General features: G+C 40.9%; 1 protein-coding gene and 1 long non-coding RNA gene across 2 annotated transcripts in view; both read right to left on the minus strand.

Annotated features, from left to right (window-relative positions):
* The window catches only part of LOC117457818 (zinc finger protein 721-like), a 41,181-nt gene continuing 19,121 nt past the window's right edge, over positions 1–22,060 (minus strand). Inside the window, exons 3-8 of the mRNA XM_071205178.1 lie at positions 13,319–15,171; positions 10,724–10,743; positions 10,066–10,443; positions 7,755–8,320; positions 6,712–6,768; positions 1–1,780 (exon numbers count right to left, since the gene is read on the minus strand). Coding sequence (XP_071061279.1) covers positions 284–1,780; positions 6,712–6,768; positions 7,755–8,320; positions 10,066–10,443; positions 10,724–10,743; positions 13,319–15,171 — 4,371 coding nt within the window. The 3' untranslated portion in view covers positions 1–283. The remainder of the gene's footprint in view (positions 1,781–6,711; positions 6,769–7,754; positions 8,321–10,065; positions 10,444–10,723; positions 10,744–13,318; positions 15,172–22,060) is intronic.
* LOC139434951 (uncharacterized) lies at positions 19,406–20,899 on the minus strand. The gene is made up of 3 exons (XR_011644231.1): positions 20,834–20,899; positions 20,046–20,125; positions 19,406–19,503 (listed from the first exon to the last, which is right to left on the minus strand). It is a non-coding gene; the product is annotated as an uncharacterized lncRNA (long non-coding RNA).

Below are 22,060 nucleotides of genomic sequence, written 5' to 3' on the forward strand. Positions count from 1 at the left end.
GACTAAGGTCTCTATGCACACTTTTAGAAATCAGTAGGCTTTAGCTTGTTGTTAAATTACCACATTTGTATAATATTATCAAATGTAAGTGACTGTTGTGCCTTGTTCTTTAGTGAGCTTTGTGTGTGTGTTTGCTGTGGAAAAAAATACAAGTTGACAACTTCAGTGAATCATTTGAATATTATTGAGAACATTTGAACAACTTTTTAAATCCACAAAACATCTTTTAACAGCAAGTTGTGTCAAACAGTCCACCTCACTCTTTCTGAACAGTCTCAGTGCACTAGTGAAGGTGTTCTCCCATGTGGTCTGGTTTTCTGAAACTCTTCTCACGGGGAGCACAGACGTCAGGTTTTTCTCCAGTGTGGGTAGGCTGGTGGAGCTTCACACTGTATGAGTCACTGAACTCTTTCTTCCACTGGTCAAAGGAGTGGATTCGCTGGTGGCGCTTCAATGAGCGTGAGTCCTTGAAACTTTTCTCACACTGGTCACAGGAGTAGGGTTTTTCTCCAGTGTGGGTTCGCTGATGGACCTTCAAATAGACTGACTGGTTAAAGCTCTTCTCACACTGGTCACAAGTGAAAGGTTTTTCTCCAGTGTGGGTTCGCTGGTGGACCTTAAAATGGCTTGAGTATCTAAAGCTCTTCTCACACTGGTCACAGGTGAAAGGCTTTTCTCCAGTGTGGATTATCTGGTGGTGCTTCAATGAGCGTGAGTCCTTGAAACTTTTCTCACACTGGTCACAGGAGTAGGGTTTTTCTCCCGTGTGGATTCTCTGGTGAATCTTCAAATAGCCTGACCGGCTAAAGCTCTTCCCACACTGGTCACAGGTGAAAGGATATTCTCCAGTGTGGGTCCGCTTGTGAATCTTCAAATTGCCTGACCGGCTAAAGCTCTTCTCACACTGGTCACAGGTGAAAGGTTTTTCTCCAGTGTGGGTATGTTTGTGAATTTTCAAATTGCCTGAAGTCAAGAAACTCTTCTCACACTGGTCACAGGTGAAAGGCTTTTCTCCAGTGTGGATTATCTGGTGGTGCTTCAATGAGCGTGAGTCCATGAAACTTTTCTCACACTGGTCACAGGAGTAGGGTTTTTCTCCCGTGTGGATTCTCTGGTGAATCTTCAAATAGCCTGACCGGCTAAAGCTCTTCCCACACTGGTCACAGGTGAAAGGATTTTCTCCAGTGTGGGTTCGCTTGTGAATCTTCAAATGGCCTGACTGCCTAAATCTCTTCTCACACTGGTCACAGGAGTAGGGTTTTTCTCCAGTGTGGATTCTCTGGTGAATCTTCAAATAGCCTGACCCGCTAAAACTCTTCTCACACTGGTCACAGGTGAAAGGTTTTTCTCCAGTGTGGGTTCGCTGGTGAATCTTCAAATCGCCTGACCCGCTAAAGCTCTTCTCACACTGGTCACAAGTGAAAGGTTTTTCTCCAGTGTGGGTTCGCTGGTGGACCTTAAAATGGCTTGAGTAGCTAAAGCTCTTCTCACACTGGTTGCAGGAGTAGGGTTTTTCTCCAGTGTGGGTTCGCAGGTGAACCTTCAAATCGGCTGACTGGATAAAGCTCTTCTCACACTGGTCACAGGTGAAAGGTTTTTCTCCAGTGTGGGTTCGCTGGTGGATCGTCAAATTCCCTGAACCCCAAAAACTCTTCTCACACTGGTCACAGGTGTGTGGTTTTCCTATCTTGGCTGTGGACTGATGTTGATCCAGCTGTTCTCCGATGATACTCTTCTCCCCCTCATCAAAAAGTCTATCTGGGTTTTTGCAGGTCTCTTCCTATAAAACAAAACAACAAATCAACAGAGTAGTATTAGAGCAGGGGTTCCCAAACTTTGCCATGCCAAGGACCCCCATATAGCATTATCCTCTGGCGGGGACCCCCCTGTTGCCATTTTTTTGAATTACTTTATGATGGAAATATGACAAATTAATCATACATCTTAATACATTTTCTTAATATATATTTGTATTAATAATTAGTTATTCTTCTAAACATTTTTTGTATTTATCTTTTGTTTGTCATTCCTTACATTCATTGTGTCTTCTGTTATACACATTCTTAACACAATATTAAATAGTAATATCAACAGTAAACATATTTTTAAAGCATTTTTAAAGTGATTTCTTTCTTTATAATATTATATAATTTTGAACAGTAACATGAACAAATAACATATATTTGTTAGCATTTTTTAAAGCTATTTATACCTTTTTAATATTATATATAATATTCAACAGTAATATTAACAATTAAAACTGCGGTCGCCCATGTGTGCACAGTGATGAGCGGGCCCTCGCGTCCGTGCGCCTGTTGGGGAGGGCAGCCGGTCGTCCCGGCGTCAAGCAGACGCGCGCGAGTCCTCGGAAATGAGCCGTTTGTTATTTCTCTAATTTTCGCGTCCCAGACTCCCAGGTCCTCCGGCAGCGACCCGGAAATGGATGTCGGCGCGCCGTCTCGAAGGAAAACAAATTTCTCTAAAGGTTCGTCGAGGATCGATTTTCGAGGAGGCTGTCTTGAGGTGCCGTAACCGAGGATACACTGATTTAGAGGAGAGAGGAGTCTCTCTGGAGGAGCTATAACCGAGGGTACACTGATGTATTCTCCGGAGACTATTTAAGCCAACAGTTATAATATATGTAACAGGCCTACATTTCAAACAGATATCTACAAATAAACAGTAGATATTTGTCATGAAACCATATAGTGCTTCACATAATAAAATATACAAGGGCTGTAGCCTGATATTTAGTATATGCTTTAGGAGCTGTTTGTGTTTGTTGTACAATGTGTAGGTGTGGTTTTGTGTGTGTGTGTGTGTGTGTGTGTGTGTGTGTGTGTGTGTGTGTGTGTGTGTGTGTGTGTGTGTGTGTGTGTGTGTGTGTGTGAGAGTTGATGTGGCAGGCAGACAGGCAGGTGTCAGTTGGTTATCTGACATAAATGGTCAAAAATGGTACATTCTCCGTTAGCCTACGAGCTCCCCGTTTGAGCGAAGGACTGTTCCTTCTTAATGTAGCATGACATTGGATATGCGCTTAACTTGTCCTGGATTGGAATTTTTACGAACATTTCCCTAGGAGGAGTTTGCAAAAATGTGCTTAAAATGGATGAAAAACGCACATTTTTCAAAATGGCCGAGTTTTTGGGGGGCGGGGCTAATGGAAGGCAATTTGAAATATGTCCGCAATGATAAGAGCAATGTGTATACAGTGTTTCGTGAATATCGGAATAACTATATCCGAGTAGTTTGGAGTAATTTGCGACATGTAAATCGTTATGAAAAACGCACATTTTTCTTGGGTTCAAGGAGATTATATGTAGAGCAGGTCCACCCGAATACGTGTGTAACATTTCAGGTCATTCGGAGTTACGGTGCGACTTTGTACATCTTTCCAAAAAATGGAAATGGCCATAGGTGGCACTAGAGAGCATGCTGGACAATTTGAACAAATTGAGTCCAGAATATTGTAGTTTTCACCGATTCTGGAATCAGTGCAAAATTATACAACGTTTGAAGCATCAAAACAGGAAACACCACCAGAAAAATTAGAAGAATTCCTCCAATAACAATAGGTTCCTCATACTTCGTGCTAGGACGCCGTTGGGTCCTAGCGTTCCGTGCTCGGGCCCTAATAAACATATATATATAAACAACAGTCCTTGTCATTTCACTATGTGTGTTTCTTTATTAGTGCTGGGGGGAAACGATTATTTCGAAAACGATTAATCAAAATCAAAAGACGTGTTCAATGGCATTAAAATGAGAAAAAACGCGGCTGAATCGGTTAATCCATAGGTTTTTAACGTCTATGTATAAAAAAATGATTGAATTTATAATCCATAATTCCATTTTTATGTAAAAATCGGAGAGCAAATGCTAGCTGCTAATGGTAGCCACCACAGCTAGCTGCCGCTTTAAATGTTCCAACATAGCCGTTGTGCTTGTGTGATATGCCAACTCCATTTGGCAAAGACTGCAAATGACAATATCTTTGTGTTTTGGACTAACTTTAAAATATTCCCATGCTTTTGAAGACCTAGGGCGAGATGTTTTCGTTTGAGGGCTTCGTGCGCAATCCTGTGAGGAGGTGGTAGCCGTTTCAGTCTCCATTGTGTTTGAAGTGCGATTGCGAACTGCTTGTTGCTTTGTTTACACACCCACGTGTGTGTAGCGACGCGTCGACGCGGAAATATGTCGTCGACGATATTTTGAAGTCGACGCGTCGCTCCAGCACTATTCTTTATGTATACCTGTTCCCTCACTAGTGGGAGGGGTGGGCTTGGTGGCTCCTACACAGTTTATCAATCCTAGGTTTTAGGTTTGTCATTGTCCACTTGCAAACGTCCTCTGCGCTTTGTTTTCAATACCTTCAATGTAGAAAAGCCAGACTCGCTGAGGTATGTGGTGGCAAATGGAAGAAAGGATTTGAGAGCCCTCTCAGCCAGAGCGGGATAGCCTTTTTTGACATACAACCAGTACTGAGGGAGTGAAACAGTATGCAAGTTTCCGGAGCCATGAGGCATCTGAAAAACGGCCAGCCAGTTGATGATTTTCAGAAGAGAGGAATTCACTGATCTCCCTTCGCAGTTCAAAAACACAATTCAGCACCGCCCCACGGGAAAGCCAGCGCACGTTGGAGTGGAGCAGTAACCCCTCAAACTTTGCGCCCATCTCTTTACACAAAATACGCTAAGCAACAAGTTCCTCGCGATGGAGCATGCAGTGCGTTGCCACTATGTGGGGCCTTCCGCCTGATCAAAGCTGTCACTCCGCTTTTTTTGCCGGTCTTAGCCCCACCTGAACACACACCCACACAACGAGACCAGTCAAGTCCATTTCAGATGATGTACTCATCTAAAACTTGGAAAATGTCTCTTCCAGTGCTTTGCAAAATATATATTCAAACAAAAATATTTCCTCAACAAAGTTGTCTTCTGATATAAATCTGATGTATGCAAGCAATTCTGCGACATTTGCTACATCCGTGCTCTCATCCAGCTGCAGAGCGAAATATTCACTTGCTCCAAAAGCTGAGCAGATACTCAATTTCACTCTCAATAGCAGCAGCTTGATTCTGATTGGCTTGAAGGGCAGTCGTGTGATTCAAAAACTAAAAATATTAAAAGATTGGCATCAAAAGGACACATAGATTGATAGATATGCAGTTATTAATAACATCTAAAAAGAAAAAAGAAACATGTTACTTTAAAAAAAAGAAAAAATCCCCCTTTCCCTCAAACTTTGCGTGGCCCCCCGGGGGGTCGGGCCCCCACTTTGAAAAACACCGTATTAGAGGACACATGAATGTCTTGATGAAAGTTAAAAATGAACGTCACAAAAGTAAAGTAAGGTTTTTAATGAAACCCGAGAATGCATTCTGACTCGTTGTAGCCTCAAATACCGCTGAATAAAGGAAGAAGTATAAATAAATACCTATTAACTTGATACAACTTCTGCACAAAGACGCACTGATTGGTTGATTGATTCAAAATGATTTGTTGTTATTTTTAAATGAATACAAAGGGGTTGGCTCTCACGGACAAAATGTTTTTAAATATTATTCAAAACATGCAAAATCTAAATGTGTTTTTTTCAACCAATATCATGATGGAATATTGCATACTTGATCTGTTATAAGGTTAGAGTTATGTATAGCTAAATACAAAAAACTAAAAGGGTTGAAGCACACAAACTTGTTTCATTGTTTTATAAATTAGTTATAGTATCCAGGTATCACTCGCTATTAAAATATCTACACCGTGAATTTGAAAATAATTAACATTAAATGATCACATTATATCAGTAAATTCAGAGGTAGGAAGTACATTTACTCAGGTACTGTACTTAAGTACAATTTTGAGGTAATTGTACTTGACTTGAGTATTTCCATGTTATGCTACTGTGTACTTCTACTCCACTACAGTTCAGAGGTAAATGGTGTACTTTCACTCCACTACATGTATTTAATACCTTTAGTTACTCTACAGAACTGGATGAATGATGTGAAATATAACCAAGTGTTGAATCAGACTTTAGTTCCACCTGGAGTAAATCCACCAGCTGCCCTGCAGTCTACAAAGCCATTCAGACTAGCTGCACCTTCACCAGCTTTGAGAACACTTTCATGATCAATCATTATAAAACATATCATATATATTATTCTGAAATGGACCAATCTGCACAATCACTACTTTTAATGTCGCTACTTTCACTATATTTTGATGAGAATACTTTTCTACTTTCACTTGAGGAACATTTTGAATGCAGGACTTTTACTATAACAGAGTATTTCTACACTCTGGTACTTCTTCTTTTACTCAAGTACAAGATCTGAGTACTTCTACTTTTACTCAAGTACAAGATCTGAGTACTTCTCCCACCTCTGAGTAAATGTGAATTATCAGATGTTAACATCTCCTTGTATATGCTACTGTAGCTTTAGCACTCACTATTTTATACAGGTGACTTCCTGTTTACATCTTTGATTGATTTTGCCAGATGTTTCCTAGCAACCAATATGATTCACTCAATATAACGAATGCTTTTTTAATTCTTCATTGTTTAGACTCAAATGCAACCATGTAAACAATTCTGAAAACTTAAAGGACTCTAGACTGCTAAACTTTAAAACAGAATGTCATTGTTTTCACTCAAATATGAATAATTATTTAACCAGGATTCTCACTTTTAAAAGTTAAAGTAACTTACCTCTGCTGATGAAGTCATTCTTCTGCTTGTGTTATCGTCTACCTTAAGTTCAGCCATCTGCAATAACAGAGATTACCATATTACTTATTAGCCAACTACAGGAATTAAAATAAACATTTTGTGTTTTTCTAAATGTTAACCTTGAATCCAAAGGGTTCACATACTTTTTCTTGCAACTGTATATATACAATATATACAAATACACGATATTGGCCACAGACTATAAAGGGCACAATGTTTCATTCACTAATGAAAGTCAAACACATGTTTGTTTCCACTGTTTTATTGTGTGCCTCTAAGCAAATAATTGACTTATCGTACGATAAATAAAAATGAACTCGATAATTTCTGACCTCGATAAATTTCCATTTACATGAGGATGTGACTAGCCGTTTGAAAGGATGTACTTGAATTATTATTATATATTATCATGATGTCAGTTGTCTAAAATGGTCATACAACGGTGCCGACAATATTATCGTTTATCGCAATAACTTCGAGAAAATGTATCAACAAAATTAGTTATCGTGAGAGGCCTATACATGAAACGCACACAAACCTACAGACTTACTCCAAACTGCCAAATATATTAATTAACACACTCACATATACTCATAGACTCTATTTTGGCCTAGTACAGGGGTCTGCAACCTTTTTGACCAAAAGAGCCATTTTGCCCCCTTTTCCAACACTTTTTTTTGTCTGGAGCCGCAAAACATATTTGATAGCTTGATAAATAAGTAAATTCTTAATATGTGACACGTTAATACAGTACAGACCACTGTCAAGGACTATAATGAAGGTTGCTAAGGAGGATCAAGAAAGGGAAAGGAAAAGAGGTTAAAAGACGGAGCAGATAAATCACCAGAAGAAATAATAACAGGATACGGAATGGGCTCTGTAGTTTGTTTAGTATATGGCCATGTAAAGGCCCGGTTCCAGAACAAAATGACTGGGGTGCATCTGAGATTACAGGGGGTGCACCCCTGGGGGACACCCAGTGAAATAGCACTTTCTTGTGACTTGTGATTACAGAGTTGTACAAACTGTTGTCTGTCAGTGAGGTATGATGAGAACCAGGAGAGCGCAACACCAGTGATCCCAATGCCAGCCAGGCGGTCCTGGAGTAGTGGGTGAGAGATGGTACCGAATGCAGCACTGAGGTCAAGGAGAATGAGGATGGTGAGAAGTCCGGAGTCAGCTGCACGGAGGAGGTCGTTGGTGATTTTAACCAGGGCTGTTTCAGTACTGTGTTTTTGGCAGAAACCAGATTGGAAGGGTTCATGGAGGTTGTTTGTGTCAAGATGGGACTGAAGCTGTGTGGCAACCACCCTCTCAAGGGTCTTGGAAATGAAGGGTAGGTTGGAGATGGGCCTGTAGTGGTTTAGATCGGCTGGGTCAGTACCGGGTTTTTTGAGGATGGGAGTGATTGCAGCCAGTTTGAGGGAGGTGGGTACAATTCCAGAGTTGAGGGAGGAGTTAATTATGTCAGTGATCATGGGTGATATGGCTGGTAGGCAAGCCTTGACCAGGGTGGTGGTAAGAGGATCAAGCTGACAGGTGGTGGTTTTAGCTTTACGGATGAGCTCTGAGATGGTGTATTCCAATGCTGGGGTGAAGATGGAGAGGGAGCTGATGAGTGATGGACCAGTGGTAGCCATCCAGGGTGGATCACTTGAGGAGGTGCATTAGGGGTGGGCGATATTGAAAAATATGTTATCACGATATTTTCAAGCAGTATCACGATAGACGATATAAATCACGATATTTTTTCATGTCGGTTATTATGGTTATTTTTCAAGTTACTTAACAGTACAAGCACCTACAAGGTAACAGAAACTAAAACAAAAAGGAGTAACAGACCAAAATAGCATTTCAAGCTGGTTTTATTTCAGAAATGAATCCCTGAATGAACAAGTGAGCAGTGAACATCAATAAACATGAAAAGGAGGGTAAAACATAACTAAGTAAAACATAAAACATCAATGAGGAAAAGTCAGTGCCAAACAATTAAAATGTAAACTTTAGAGTAGACTTGAAGTGTAATAAAATACTTAAGCATAACTGAAGGGAAAAACATAAACGCCACCGCGTCAGTTATGTCTTTCCACTGTTTGCTAGTCTTTTCATAAGGAGCCCCTTTATGAAATGCCTGCCCTATGGTAGTTTGTTTTGGTGCAGTCGCTGCGGTAGATTGTGCATTCACACGCGGGGGACCTTGCACTCAGTCTCTGCATGCTCTTTCTGGTGCTTGCGTTTGAGGTGGTCTCGTAAGCCCGACGTGTTGCCATCTGTCGCTTTGAAATTTCCTTTTTTGCACATTTTGCAAATTACATTTGTTTGCTCCGTGTCTGTTGTGTTATATCCCAAATATTTCCATACCACAGACGTAGAGTTCTTTTTGGGGACTAAATCTAATTCTTCTACATCAGAATCTGACTCTCCGTCCATTATTGCTGTGTGTGCAGACTGCCAACAGTGTATTTTCCCTCGCTGCAAAGAAAGGGGGCGGGGACTTTGGGAGCGTGTCAAACAACTCGGACTGAACGAAAGCAGAGGTGCGCTGACATTGTGAAATCGATCGGGCTTGATATATGGTGAAATTAAAATCAGTAGGTGAGGCTGGGGGAGCGGGAAGGGAAGAGGCTCTCCGTCCGCTGTCATAGCCCCCTGCGCCGCGCACGGAGAGCCTCTCCCCATCCCGGTTTTTTTTTCCCCAATTTTTTTTTTATCACGATAGGACGATATCTCTGAAAAAGCATATCGTGGAGACCTAATATCGTCACGACGATATATATCGTCATATCGCCCACCCCTAAGGTGCATGCTGAGGCCAGCTGTGAAGCTGACCGTTGAACGGCCCAGACCAAGCAAGGAGGCAGAGGCAGAACGTCCAAAAATATAACCCGACGTGGGCATTTATTAAAAACATGGGCACAAAGTTCACAGCCTCAATCAATCCTGCTGTTCCCTTTGTCCACATCCTGCAGCCACAAGGATCTCACACACACACCCAGCCCTCTCAACAGACAGAGAAACCGAGCCTAAATACACCCACTCCAATCAGCACAACCAGACACAGGTGAGGGAGGAGGAGACAACACAGGACACCAGGTGCACACCGTCATCAGCCACAGACAACATACTGTGCAATCACGCTCATAAAGTGCCCTATTACCCGGCCTGAAGCCGTCAGTCCATAGTGACGAAGTTCCCTTCGTCACACCAGCTCTAGGTGAATGGAGTGAAAAAATTGCAGAAAGTCAGTACATTGGTCAATGGAGATATCTGGAGGGAGGGTTTGAGGAGACTGAAGTATGTGACTGACTGTGGAGAAAATAAATCTGTTGTTACCAGTGCTGATGAGGTTGGAGTAATATGAGGACTTGGCATTGGAAAGCGCGTTCTTGTAGAAGTGAAGGTGATCCGAATACATTTGCGTGTGACTTGAGAGTCCGGTGCTCTTGCACAGCCGCTCCAGTCGGTGGCCAGTTGTTTTGAGCTGACGTAGCTCAGAGGTGAACCAGGGGGCGGAGCGGGTGAATGAAACTTTGCGAGTTTTCAGGGGAGCCAGGGCAGTGAGGGAAGAGGAGAGACAGTTATTATAGTGATTTACCAGGTCAGCATGGTGGGTGGATGTTGGAGGATTGGGGTAGGAATTAATCAGAGTGGTGAGATCTGTGGGGTTAATGTGTTTAATGTTTCTGAAGGTGATGGACCGTTGTTCTTTGGCTTTGGAAAGGGGGGCATGGATATAAAAAATTACAGCTTTATGGTCAGAAATGGGGAATTCAAGCAGGCCTTGTTTCTAAAAAAGTCCCAGTTTGAATTTCAGTTTCCTTAAAAGATAGTCAATCTTAGTAGTCATAGATAGTCAATAGTCAAGTTTCTGTATGTGTGAACAGCTTCAATGTGGTTATGCTGTGCAGACACGATGCAGGGAAGAACAGTTGGTAACTTTTTCTTCTTGGAAAACAACATGACTTTTGTCTTGTCTGAATTTTACACTAACCTGAGGTGGAACAGGTGTGACTGAAACGTGTCAAAAGCAGACTGCACACGTTCAAATGCAAGGGCAGTAGTGCTAGCACAACAGGATAGATCAGTATCATCTGCATAAAGATGTACAGAGGCATCAATATTTTTGATGCATATCATTTATATAAATTGTAAAAAGGGTGGGTCCCAAGACCGAACCTTGAGGAACACCTCTGGGCACATTAAGAAAGCTTGAGGAGAGTCCGCTGAATTGTACAAATTGCTTGCCATTTGAAAGATAGTTTGAAAACCAAAAAACAGCTTGGTCAGACGGGCCTATCTGGGGTAACTCCTGGCATAGGATGCCAGGGTCCACTCCACAGTATCAAATGCCTTGGATAAGTCTATAAAAAGGGCAGCACAGTAGCTCTTTGCGTCCAAGCCTTCAACAATGTCATTCCCTACTTTCAAAGCAGCCGTTACTGTACTATGATGCTTCCTAAAGCCTGACTGGTGAGGAGATAGAATGTTGTTCAAGCTTAAATATTCTTTGATTTGATCATACACCAGCCTTCGAAATTGGTCTGTAATTATTCATCACCATGGGATCACCACCTTTCAATAAGGGGAGAACATTTGCAGTTTTCCAAACATCTGGAATGACATTGTTTGTTATAGAAAGATTAAAAAGATGACACTGTTTCCACAGGGGTCTATCCTTGGTCCATTCATGTTTACATTAGATGTTACTATTAAAGTATTCGTTATTCTAGCGGCTATAATATCTGCAGCTAGACATAAGAAACAAGGGGGAGATCGCCTGCTGATTTATTGGGCTCTAGGACCTCTAGAGCCTTACAAACCTCCCCAACAGAGAAGGGGTCGAAGGAGAAAGTGTGGCTACTGGAAAAGGTTATGTAATGTTATACATTAAAATCAATGTTTTATGGCATAATTTAGTTTAAACATACTGTCAGCTTAAATGCTGTTTTATTCTGAAAAACCAGAAGTTCTCGCACAATCTTAATGCCAAGCTTTTATTCTGAAAATCCTTCATCTCCTGTTAGCATTTAGCATGTGCCTAATATCCCCATTCTAGAGATGTGAATGTACACGGAGTATTGCACACCAAAGCCTACTGACTTTAACACTACATCTATAGACATTGAGATATTACTATTGCTGAATATTAAATGAAGGGACAGTTATTTAAGTTTTGTTTACAGACATGAGTTGGTATGACAACATCCTCAACTACCGTAAATGATAACTGCCGTAAAGTATTTCCAGTATTATTAAACAAATGATTGCAGTCGTTAAAATGGATTAAATAAAAAGTCATGAATGAGAGTATGAGGAGAAAAGGCATGTGGAGGTTTACAATGAAGATAGAATGTCTGAATGCTCTGTTATGCGCGATATCGGACACAGATGACCGAGGGGGGAGGTCCCCTACGTTACCACAGCCTCCAGAGAGGAGGAGCGATGGGGGATGCAAGCGGGAAAGACGAATGTGTGTGGAGTCTCTTCTCCACGGCCGTGACTGCGAGAGGGAACTGCAGCTTCTCTCTCCCACAGAACCATCTTCTGCCTGTAACATTACCGCGCCATTTTAATTAAAGTACCCATTTGAACCTTATACCAGAGACTCCATTGGTCTAATTTATCCTAAGCTTCTCTCCTGGACGCTAGAATAACGAATACTTTAATAGTAACATCTAATGTAAACATGAATGGACCAAGGATAGACCCCTGTGGAACCTCTTTCTGATGGTAAAATTGCCTGAATGAGTGCAGTCAGCAACAGTAATAGTTTATGGTTCAAAGTGACGCTCTATCTAGCTTATATGAGACTAAAGGCTCTTTGCACACTTTTAGAAATCAGTAGGCTTTAGCTTGTTTATATTTATAACATTATTACATTTAAAGTGGACCTATCATGCTATATTTGAATAATAGATTGTAGGGCCATACCTATATAAAACATTTCTGTGAAGTTTTTTTTTCAAAATACCAAACAGATCATGCATTTTAGCCATGCCTTATTTCGCTCTATTTGCTCTTTTCCAGCCCTGTTTTTGCAAGGGCTGATTCTGTGAGAAGTCGTCTTCGCTGCTTTTGTGGCAGACTACAGCGCCACTTACAGGCCTGGCATATGTACTACAGCGTCTCCAGCGCTTTTGAGCGGCAATGGCCGTGGCCAAACCCCCATTCCCCTGGTAGGTGGAGAGTTGCCCATATAGGCGGAGCTCCCTGTTTCTGACGTCAGAACAATTTCAAGTGTGTATCAGCTCCGTTGCAGCCCCGTTTTTAGAGATTTGAGTATGGAGGAAAAGAGAGAGGGTTGTGTTTTCTGACACTTGGTGAGTTCCCTGACACACCGGGGACATATATTCATGTATAAAAGACGTACAAAAGTGCATTTTGTGAGATAGGCTGGTGCCTTGTTATTTAGGGAGCTGTGTGTGTGTGTTATTGCCGTTTAAAAAAATACAAGTTGACAACTTAAGTGCATACATTTGAATATTATTGAGAACATTTGAACAACTTTTGAAATCCACACAACATCCTTTAACAGCGAGTTGTGTCAAACAGTCCACCTCACTCTTTCTGAACAGTCTCAGTGCACTAGTGAAGGTGTTCTCCCATGTGGTCTGGTTCTCTGAGACTCTTCTCACAGGGAGCACAGATGTCAGGTTTTTCTCTAGTGTGGGTACACTGGTCAAAGGAGTGGATTCGCTGGTGGCGCTTCACTGAGCGTGAGTCCTTGAAACTTTTCTCACACTGGTCACAGGTGAAAGGTTTTTCGCCAGTGTGGGTTCGCTGGTGGCGCTTCAAAGAGCCTGACCGGCTAAAGCTCTTCCCACACTGGTCACAGGTGAAAGGATTTTCTCCAGTGTGGGTTCGCTGGTGGACCTTCAATAAGTCTGACCTGCTAAAACTCTTATCACACTGGTCACAGGAGTAGGGTTTCTCTCCAGTGTGGATTCTCTGGTGGACCCTTAAATGGCCTGACTGACTAAATCTCTTCTCACACTGGTCACAGGTGAAAGGCTTTTCTCCAGTGTGGCTTCGCTGGTGGATCCTCAAATCGCCTGACTGGCTAAAGCTCTTCTCACACTGGTCACCGACGTCAGGTTTTTCTCCAGTGTGGGTAGGCTGGTGGAGCTTCACACTGTATGAGTCACTGAACTCTTTCTTCCACTGGTCAAAGGAGTGGATTCGCTGGTGGCGCTTCAATGAGCGTGAGTCCGTGAAACTCTTCTCACACTGGTCACAGGTGAAAGGTTTTTCTCCAGTGTGGGTTCGCTGGTGGGCCTTAAAATGGCCTGACTGCCTAAAGTTCTTCTCACACTGGTTACAGGAGTAGGGTTTCTCTTCAATGTGGGTAAGTTTGTGAATCTTCAAAATGCCTGACTTGTTAAAGCTCTTCTCACACTGGTCACAGGTGAAGGGTTTTTCTCCAGTGTGGGTTCGCTGGTGGACCTTCAAAGTCCCTGAACTCCAGAAACTCTTCTCACACTGATCACAGGTGAAAGGCTTTTCTCCAGTGTGGGTTCGCTGGTGGATCCTCAAATAGCCTGACTGGCTAAAGCTCTTCTCACACTGGTCACAGGTGAAAGGTTTTTCTCCAGTGTGGGTTCGATGGTGGACCTTCAAATCGCCTGAACTCCAGAAACTCTTCTCACACTGGTCACAGGTGAAAGACTTTTCTCCAGTGTGGGTTCGCTGGTGGACCTTCAAATCGCCTGACCGGCTAAAGCTCTTCTCACACAGGTCACAGGTGAAAGGCTTTTCTCCAGTGTGGGTTCGCTGATGCATCCTCAAATAGCCTGACTGGCTAAAGCTCTTCTCACACTGGTCACAGGTGAAAGGCTTTTCTGTAGTGTGGGTTCGCAGGTGAGTCTTCAAATCGGCTGACCGGCTAAAGCTCTTCTCACACTGGTCACAGGTGAAAGGTTTTTCTCCAGTGTGGATTCGCTGGTGGGCCTTCAAAGTCCCTGAACTCCAGAAACTCTTCTCACACTGGTCACAGGTGAAAGGTTTTTCTCCAGTGTGGGTTCGCTGGTGGACCTTAAAATTGCTTGAGATACTAAAGCTCTTCTCACACTGGTCACAGGTGAAAGGTTTTTCTCCAGTGTGGGTTCTCTGGTGAATCTTCAAAGAGCCTGAATGGCTAAAGCTCTTCTTACACTGGTCACAGGTGAAACGTTTTTCTCCGGTGTGGATTCGCTGGTGAACCTTCAAATAGCCTGACTGGCTAAAGCTCTTCTCACACTGGTCACAGGTGAAAGGTTTTTCTCCAGTGTGGGTACGTTTGTGGATCTTCAAATTCCCTGAACCCCAGAAACTCTTCTCACACTGGTCACAGGTGTGTGGTTTTCCTATCATGGTTGTAGACTGATGTTGATCCAGCTGTTCTCCAATGATACTCTTCTCCGCCTCCTCATAAAGCCTATCTGGGTTTTTGCAGGTCTCTTCCTATAAAACAAAACAACAAATCAACAGAGTAGTATTAGAGCAGGGGTTCCCAAACTTTGCCATGCCAAGGACCCCCATATAGCATTATCCTCTGGCGGGGACCCCCCTGTTGCCATTTTTTTGAAATACTTTCTGATGGAAATATGACAAATTAATCATACATCTTAATACATTTTCTTAATATATATAATTGTATTAATAATTAGTTATTCTTCTAAAAAATGTTTGTATTTATCTTTTGTTTGTCATTCATTACATTCATTGTGTCTTCTGTTATACACATTCTTAATACAATATTAAATAGTAATATCAACAGTAAACATATTTTTAAAGTGATTTCTTTCTTTATAATATTATATAATCTTTAACAGTAATATGAACAATTAACATATATTTGTTAGCATTGTTGGCAGCTATTTATACCTTTTTAATATTATAAATAATATTCAACAGTAATATTAACAATAAACATATTTATATTCATATATATAAACAACAGTCCTTGTTATTGCACTATGTGTGTCTCTTTGTGTATACCTGTTCCCTCACAAGTGGGAGGGGTGGGCTTGGTGGCTCCTACACAGTTTATCAATCCTAGGTTTTAGGTTTGTCATTGTCCACTTGCAAACGCCCTCTGCGCTTTTTTTTCAATACCTTCAATGTAGAAAAGCCAGACTCGCTGAGGTATGTGGTGGCAAATAGAAGAAAGGATTTGAGAGCCCTCTCAGCCAGAGCGGGATAGCCTTTTTTGACATACAGCCAGTACTGAGGGAGTGAAACAGTATGCAAGTTTCCGGAGCCATGAGGCATCTGAAAAACGGCCAGCCAGTTGATGATTTTCAGAAGAGACGAATTCACTGATCTCCCTTCGCAGTTCAAAAACACAATTCAGCACCGCCCCACGGGAAAGCCAGCACACGTTGGAGTGGATCAGTAACCCCTCAAACTTTGCGCCTATCTCGTTACACAAAATACGCTTAGCAACAAGTTCCTCGCGATGGAGCATGCAGTGCGTTGCCACTACATTTGGGGCCTTTTGCCTGATCAAAGCTGTCACTCTGCTTTTTTTGCCGGTCATAGCTATGAAGGTAGATATGGTGCAAAATGCGAGAGCGTGAAAACCTGATGTGAGCACTTGCAGAAAAAAAATATGAGTTTGTGTGCATACTAGTGCTGGGGGGAAACGATTATTTCGAAAACGATTAATCGGGCGATTATTTGATCGATTAGTCGACTAGTCTAACGATTATTTGTCTGTTGTTCAATTCATAAAAAACGTAATGTAAAAAAAACGTAATGTAAAACATTTTTTTTTCACAATACTGTGTCTCAGGGGATCTTAATATTTAACAAACTATTAATGTGTTATACCAGATTAACGGTAATAATCTCAGCTAACTGCCGATATAAACCATGTTTACCAAAACAAAACACAAGTCTCATAAGAAGCATCTAAATGACCCATGAGCGAAAAATGCTAACGGTCTTTGGCACAGAACTCAAGATAAAAGTACCCTTATTACTCATCGTAGCTGCACATACAAGATATCCGATTAAAGCTGAGACTCCACAGATTATGTAGGTATATAGTATCATCACTGAGTGATCCGAACTCGCGACAGGGGAAGCAAATACAGTCATCACAACACGTACCTTTACAGAGCTTCTAGGGAGATCGTCTCACCACCGTAGCTGTCAATCTAATCAAAAGACGTGTTCAATGGCATTAAAATGAGAAAAAACGCGGCTGAATCGGTTAATCCATAGGTTTTTAACGTCTATGTATAAAAAAATGATTGAATTTATAATCCATAATTCCATTTTTATGTAAAAATCGGAGAGCAAATGCTAGCTGCTAATGGTAGCCACCACAGCTAGCTGCCGCTTTAAATGTTCCAACATAGCCGTTGTGCTTGTGTGATATGCCAACTCCATTTGGCAAAGACTGCAAATGACAATATCTTTGCGTTTTGGACTAACTTTAAAATATTCTCATGCTTTTGAAGACCTAGGGCGAGATGTTTTCGTTTGAGGGCTTCGTGCGCAATCCTGTGAGGAGGTGGTAGCCGTTTCAGTCTCCATTGTGTTTGAAGTGCGATTGCGAACTGCTTGTTGCTTTGTTTACACACCCACGTGTGTGTAGCGACGTGTCGACGCGGAAATATGTCGTCGACGATATTTTGAAGTCGACGCGTCGACGACGTCGCTCCAGCACTAGTGCATACATTTACACTTGTATAAAATATCCACCTAACTTTGAACCAAATGTACACTTGTATAAAATATCCACGTAACTGTGAACCAAATGTACACTTGTAAAAAATATCCACGTAACTGTGAACCAAATTTGAAGTCACAGAAGAAAAAAAAAAGTGTTGTAGCTTGTAGAAAAAAAATGAACTTAGTGATGAAATGTTCACTTGCAGAAAAATACATATTTTTAAAATATATTTTCCATTACAACTGCAACTTTATTTATTACAACCTCTCAAATCAGTCATTACAACTTGACGAATCTGCTCTGTGGCAGTATATATCGACGAATCTGCGGTCTTGACTTTTGCTACACTTCTTGCGATAAATGTGTCGCAAAAGTAATTTTCACCTGTAGATGTGGGGGAGGGAGGGGGGTTGGAGCGAAGGGGCGGAGCTATCAGAAGGACGAGGCTCGGGTGACTGGAGACTGCGGGGCTAACGGTCCATGTCGCTACCAGTCCGCTGACATGGCGCATCAATCAACGGTAAATGTTGCCCATTACTTGCCCAGTATTACTTTGAATATTATTATTGTGATTGAGGATTAAATCCGCTTTGAAGACCACCGTTTTATATCGTGCAGTTTAGCAGCAAAATAACGTCAGTTAGCCAGCTAACGATAGCTTTGTTGAGTTTATGCTAGCTAAACAAGTAGTGGTTGTAGTCTATACAGCAGTAATTCATATATTATAGCCTACTGCTTTGGCCCCAACGGTTGATAACCATTTATGAAAATAAAACCAATTGAACTGTACTGAAATAATGACAAGTTTTATAATTGTCTTGGGCTCCTGCTGTGTTTTTAAAGCCTTTGTAAATTATCCATGCTATTTTCTATTTAGAACGAGGACTTCAGAATCTTAAAATCCCTTAACGTTTGTATGCAATTGTGCTAAATTCAACTCTGGAATCAAGCAAATATTAATATGTTTGCATGACATTAGTTATTTATATTTTGCCATCACTGAACTATACGTGTAATACATTTAAGTCAAGCTAAGGTACATGTGTTACATGTGTACAGCTAGTTAGTGCTCTTACCTGTGATGCCTCCTCCAAACAGCATAATAACCAGACTGTATCATTAAAACTAAGTACCAGTTCTAGATCCTTGACTTTAGACAAACAATTCAAAAGACAACATGTATTTAAAGACCAATCTTTATTTGAAGGTGCCTCTAAACCTGAGATATTAGTTATACAGTAATAGTATTGACAATCTAAAAAAACTGAGCAACTCAACAGTCAACTTTATGTTTCTTATTGTCTAAAGCATTTATTATTTTCATTTTCCCCCTCTCATATTCAGTGTGGACGGATTGAGACAGCGTGGTGTCCAGAGGGCTGCAGAGACTTCAGGGAGAAACCTCCATGTGATGGACGTCCTGTCTGTTGGTTTGGAGAGGACTGAGGGTCTTTCCTCAGCGAGGAGGACCAGGGCTGATGAAGGAGCCCATGCTAGGCAAAGCTGATACCAACTGCACAGGCCTAGTCTGTCACGTTATTTGACTAAATGTGTTTACTTATACATTTAATAGGTTTACACCTTCTGTCCATATGTGCTTTTTATTTAAAACATTTGGTTCACATTTCAATAAATTGTATTTGTATTTGCACTCCTTTTGTCCATTATTCTTACTGAAAGTGTTAATTACACATTCACATCTGACTGAAGATTGGCCCCATTTATTTGTGACGTTGCAAACTCTGCGGTACAAGGCACAAGTGATGTGAAGCTCATAAAGTGAGGCAAATAGAAATAATCAGCTGATGGAGTGTAGATGTGGAAATAGGTGCATTCGATCAGCTGACTAAGTTTTTCGCCACACTTTATAAGCCTGACTATAACCACCCCTTCTCTGAGGTGCAGGCAGCGTCACAAACAAATGATGGTCCTGATAGACTACAAAAATATTCGGTGTGCAGATCTTTGTTTTCACAATAAAAGTAGTTTCTTAGTGAATGTCCTGTACTGGTCTTAAAATCTCATAACATCAGCTTTTAATGTTCCTCTTGGATGTTCTTCTTGACCCTCAGAGAAGGAGAAGATGTTGTGTCTTTCGGGCATGTCCTTTCCTAACAAAAATTACAGGAAACATAAAACATTATTGCAGAACAAGTGTGTTATTTATGAAAGAGGTATGTTTGTGTGTTATGGGGCTGTTGATATCATTATGTTTTAATTGTAATCCGATTATGAATGAACATTATGAAATTCATCAACATTGAAATATATGTTATTATCAAAATAATATTTAACTGTTATCAAAACGTAGTGCAACTGTAGAAGCTTGCTCTGTTGTCTCACTGAAAGAATAACTTTTACCACGTTTTTTACAGACAATATTGAGAGATAAATAGTAGCAGTTCTCACTATGTGTTAAATATCTTTGCCTTCAATACATTAAATTAGAAAGCTGACAAAGTCATATTGCTTGTTAACATCTAAATGTGACTTTTTGCATGGAAAAAACCCTCAACTTAACTGATGTGTAGGTGATCTAGTATTTAGTATTGTTTAATGGAATGTATATCAGTGTATTCAAGTCAATACTTCATTCATTTAAACCAATATCTTTCTTGATTCTTTGTACAGTATGAAAAAAGAGTCTTTGTACCTGTGCTGAGGTTCACTGCTGTGAGGAGTCCAGTTCTGTCTCTCACTCTCTGGTCCAGCCTGTCTGCATCACCTGGACACCTTAAACAAACAGATATATATGTAAAGTACCATGTGTACAAACAATATAACTGATTCTCTTCTGTTGAACATGTTGGATGGTGTATTGTCCGAGTCAGGGTCCTTTTTATTTTACTGTAACTTTAGAAATTGTGTTACCAATGCTTACTGTTTATTTGATATCAATTTGTAATACAATTAATAAAAACAACAAGGTTTGGGTTCGTTCTTCAGATGACTGTGACGTTAACTAGTAAGCTCAATAATGAACTCTAGCTCAACCAACCATATTGTAATATCTAAGTAATCATCTTGAAATATGACATTAATAATTGTAATATACACACATCTTATTGTAAGGTTGATTTCACATACGACGTTAGCTAAATAGAAAATAGCATGGATAATTTACAAAGGCTTTAAAAACACAGCAGGAGCCCAAGACAATTATAAAACTTGTCATTATTTCAGTACAGTTCAATTGGTTTTATTTTCATAAACGGTTATCAACCGTTAGTGCCAAAGCAGTAGGCTATAATATATGAATTACTGCTGTATAGACTACAACCACTACTTGTTTAGCTAGCATAAACTCAACAAAGCTAGCGTTAGCTGGCTGACTGACGTTATTTCGCCGCTAAACTGCACGATATAAAACGGTGGTCTTCAAAGCGGATTTAATCCTCAATCACAATAATAATATTCAAAGTAATACTGGGCAAAACTTACCGTTGATTGACGCGCCATGTCAGCGGACTGGTAGCGACACGAACAGTTAGCCCCGCTGTCATCCGGTTCGACCTGACTGTGACTGACCCAAGCCTCGTTGTTCTGATAGCTCCGCCCCTTCGCTCCAACCCCCCTCCCTCCCCCCACATCTACAGGTGAAAATTACTTTTGCGACACATTTATCGCAAAAAGTGTAGCAAAAGTCAAGACCGCAGATTCGGCGATTTATACTGCCACAGAGCAGATTCGTCAAGTTGTAATGACTGATTTGAGAGGTTGTAATAAATAAAGTTGCAGTTGTAATGGAAAATATATTTTAAAAATATGTATTTTTCTGCAAGTGAATATTTAATCTCTAAATTAATTTTTTTTCTACAAGCTACAAAACTTGTTTTTTTCTTCTGTGACTTCAAATTTGGTTCACAGTTACGTGGATATCATTACAAGTGTACATTTGATTCACAGTTACATGGATATGTTATACAAGTGTACATTTGGTTCACAGTTACATGGATATGTTATACAAGTGTACATTTGGTTCACAGTTACGTGGATATTTTATACAAGTGTAAATGTAAGCACACAAGCTCAGATTTTTTTTCTACAAGTGCTCACATCAGATTTTACACGCTCTCGCATTTTGCACCATATCTACCTTCATAATAGCCCCACTGCCCCACCTGAACACACACCCACACAACGAGACCAGTCAAGTCCATTTGAGATGATGTACTCATCTAAAACTTGGAAAATGTCTCTTCCAGTGCTTTGCAAAATAATATTTCCTCAACAAAGTTGTCTTCTGATATAAATCTGATGTATGCAAGCAATTCTGCAACATTTGCTACATCCGTGCTCTCATCCAGCTGCAGAGCGAAACATTCACTTGCTCCAAAAGCTGAGCAGATACTCAGTTTCACTCTCAATAGCGGCAGCTCGATTCTGATTGGCTTGAAGGGCAGTCGTGTGATTCAAAAACAACAAATATTAAAAGATTGGCATCAAAGGACACATAGATTGATAGATATGCAGTTATTAATAACATCTAAAAAGAAAAAAAAAAGAATCCCTCTTTCCCTCAAACTTTGCGTGACCCCCCTGGCGGCCCCCCGGGGGGTCGGGCCCACACTTCGAAAAACACTGTATTAGAGGACACATGAATGTCTTGATGAAAGTTAAAAATGAACGTGACAAAAGTAAAGTAAGGTTTTTAATGAAACCCGAGAA

Source organism: Pseudochaenichthys georgianus, chromosome 13 (genome assembly GCF_902827115.2).
Source record: "Pseudochaenichthys georgianus chromosome 13, fPseGeo1.2, whole genome shotgun sequence".
Lineage (NCBI taxonomy): Eukaryota > Metazoa > Chordata > Actinopteri > Perciformes > Channichthyidae > Pseudochaenichthys > Pseudochaenichthys georgianus.